Source organism: Bison bison, unplaced genomic scaffold (genome assembly GCF_000754665.1).
Source record: "Bison bison bison isolate TAMUID 2011002044 unplaced genomic scaffold, Bison_UMD1.0 scf7180017864482, whole genome shotgun sequence".
NCBI classification, from domain to species: Eukaryota; Metazoa; Chordata; class Mammalia; order Artiodactyla; family Bovidae; genus Bison; species Bison bison.
Window position 1 is genome coordinate 4,619,127 of NW_011495042.1, and position 3,015 is coordinate 4,622,141.

General features: G+C 62.5%; 1 protein-coding gene across 1 annotated transcript in view; it reads left to right on the top strand.

Moving 5' to 3' along the window:
* Window positions 1-3,015, top strand: part of PLXND1 (plexin D1) — a 52,516-nt gene that overhangs the window by 28,432 nt on the left and 21,069 nt on the right. Inside the window, 1 exon segment of the mRNA XM_010862515.1 lies at window positions 2,505-2,609. Within this exon segment, the coding sequence (XP_010860817.1) occupies window positions 2,505-2,609 (105 nt within the window).

Below are 3,015 nucleotides of genomic sequence, written 5' to 3' on the forward strand. Positions count from 1 at the left end.
TATAGAAGGGGGGCAGGGCAACGCATAAAGGCAGGGAGGGAGCAGGTTGGGTGGGTTCAGCGGGGCCACTCAGTGCTCGGCCAGGTTGGGTCCCGAACTCTGAATCCTCGCACGTGGAAAGACCCTGGGGGAGTCTGTGAGCTCCAGTGCAGAGTCAGGTGCAGTCAGGCGAGGCCCCGCCTTGGATGCACGCGCTGGGCTGACATCTGGGCTTCCTGGGGCTCCCGCCTCGCTGTCCCCCCAGCTCCAGCTCTCCCGCCTTCACGGCTCTGCCCAGAGTCGGGGCCGTGGTTTCCTGAGCCTGGAGGCTATTCTCTGGCCAAGGGGGAGAAGCCACTCAGCTTGTCTCCGAGGCTTGGATGGTTCAGCTTGGGATGGGACAGGAGGCTGCGGTGCTCTGCGAGCCGCTGGCCACGGCCCCAGCAGAGCCAGTCGGCCTGTGTGAGTGCAGAGTCCCAGGGGCGGCATTCCCTTCGGGCTCAGCTGGATCCCAGCATCACCAGGCCGTCCCTGCCCCTCCAGGTGGCCTCCGCGCTCCGGCAGGCCCTCCCCCTTGGCCGCAAGACGCCTTAGCAGCCCCGGGTGGGGTCCTGATCCCCGGCAATCCCAGGAGACCCTCCTTCTCATTGGTTCTGCAGAATTTTTCCAGGGGAACTGGGTCACATCCACTCCCCGAACCAATCGCTGAGCCCAGGACAGGCCTGGGTGCCTGCCCATCCCTGGGGCTAGGGAGGAGGGTCAGTCCTCCCATACCACAGGCCTGGGGGCTGGGGAGATGCAGGCACACTTGGACCAGCTGTCCCCAGAGGAGATTAGCGACCCTCCGGGTGGTGCTGAAAGAGGGCAGAGGCGCACCCACACTCTCCCAGACTTGCCCACTCTGGAGAGTAGGTACAGGCATCCATGGTGGGTTATGAGGATCTAGGAGAGTAGGGCCCTCGGGGATGGTCCCACGTCGTTTCCTCTGGACCCACACGCCTCCAGCCCCTGCTGGCCACCTCCCCTCGGCTGGGCCGGAGCCAGGGTCGCAGCCGCAGGGCCCCCGGCCAGCTGTGAAGCGGCCTGGCAGCGGCAGTGAAACCCGATTGGAAACATGTGGGTTCCATTCCCCGGAATTCCACGGGGCTTACACATGGGACGGCTCAGGACAGCAGCTCAAGGGAGGGACGGCCTTGCGTGTCACACAGCAAGCCGGACACCAGCTCCTGCCTTGCAGCCCTGCAGCGTTGGCCGGGCCGGGCGGCCTCCTTGGCCCCTATGGTCGGCAGCAGGCAGCGCTTCCGGGGAAACTCATCGTCTGGGCGCAGTGTCTGGCCTGGGGGTCAGCAGCAGGGTCTGTGCCAGTAGAGCCCGCTGTGCTGCTCGCCCCGTACTGGGCACACCACTTTGTTTCTCTGTGCCTCGGTGTTCTAGTCTGTCAAGTGGGTATAACGGTGGTACCCACCTCACAGGGCGTTTGGGAGGAGGGTTTGGTGAATTAATACAGCACAGGGTGCTCAGAACTCTCCAGGTGCATGTGGAGGGCTGTGGGCGCCGGCCGGTAACCACTGTCGCTATCGTGGTCGCTGTTTATGACCGTGGTCAACGATAATAAGTGAAGCATTGGTGTCCCTCAAGCTCTGGTTTCATGCTGGGCCCCTGAGGGTCCCCTCAAGGAGCTCCTTGTCTGATTAACAATACTGAGAAAAGACCCTGGGTCCCAGTCTCTCACCTTGGTCCTCAATCTCAGGCCTCAGTCTCTGGCCCGAGAACCCGGGAAAGATTGAAGGAAGGAGGAGAAGGGGGTGGCAGAGGATGAGCTGGTTGGTTGGCATCATCTACTCAATGGACTTGAGTTGAGCAAACTCCGGGAAGTAGGGAGGGACAGGGAAGCCTGGCGTGCCGCAGTTCCGGGGTCGCAGAGAGTCAGACACGACTGAGTGACTGAACAGCAGTGACTCCACACCCGACGCGGGAACGCGCATGCCCAGGCCTCCAGCTCAGGGCTCGTGATGCGTCCGGGCAGTGGGGAGGGGTGTGCAACCTCACACCCTGTTTCTCATGGGCCTCTCCGAAGTCTGTGGTTTCCTCTTTTGTGAATCATTCATCGTGTGTCCATCTGGAAACTGGAATTCCAGAGCTGCAGGGAGCCTCAGAAAGTGAGTGCAGTGCCTCATTTTACAACTGGGGAAAGATGAGGCCCAGAGCCGGGGAGGTCTCCCCGCAGAGGCTCTCCGTGGCGTGGCCATGTGGACTCGGTTCCACTGGGCAGGTTACTGCCTCTTTCCATGCCTCAGTCTCGTCTGTGAAATGGGGCCAATACACCTTCCCGCTCGTAGGATCAGGTCAGGTGGTGTGTGGTGGTGGATGCGGCTGTCGTTTTATTAGTAGCGTTTCCTCACTGCATGGGCTGCCCAGAGCCTCCCCAGGGAGATGGGACTGCGCCGGCTGGCTGGGGGGGTCGTGAATCCCGTCTCCTCCAGAACGCCCCAGGTCAGCCCCGCTTCCTTGTGTTTTGACTGCAGAGCCCTCAGGAGTGCCCGCAGATCCTGCCCTCCGCCCTGGCCCCCATGCCCACTGGCGGCTCCCAGAGCATCCCGGTGCACCTGGCCAGCGCCGCCTTCTTCCAGGTAAGCGGGGGCGGGGCCCACCGCCCATGCTCTGCTTTTCCACTTATTTATTTATTTGGCTGCCTGGGTCTAAGTTGCAGCGTGCAGGATCTCTAGTTGCGGCACGTGGGATCTAGTTCCCTGACCAGGGATCAAACCCAGACCCCCTCCATTGGGAGCTCGGAGTCTTAGCCACTAGACCACCTGGGAAGTCCCGTGCTTCGGTTTTCTTCCTCTGAGTTTCTGGGCTCTGTTGGAGAAAGCCCTGCCCTGGTTGCACGGAGGTAGGGGGAAGGAAGGTGGGTGGTGGGCACAGGCCTTGGGGACAGCCAGCTACCCCTAGCTCCTGCAGGAAAGGAGGGTCTGGCCGGGACCCCCAGACCCTCTCCCCTGTCACGCCCCCCAACAGGCCCAGCCCCTGCCCAGT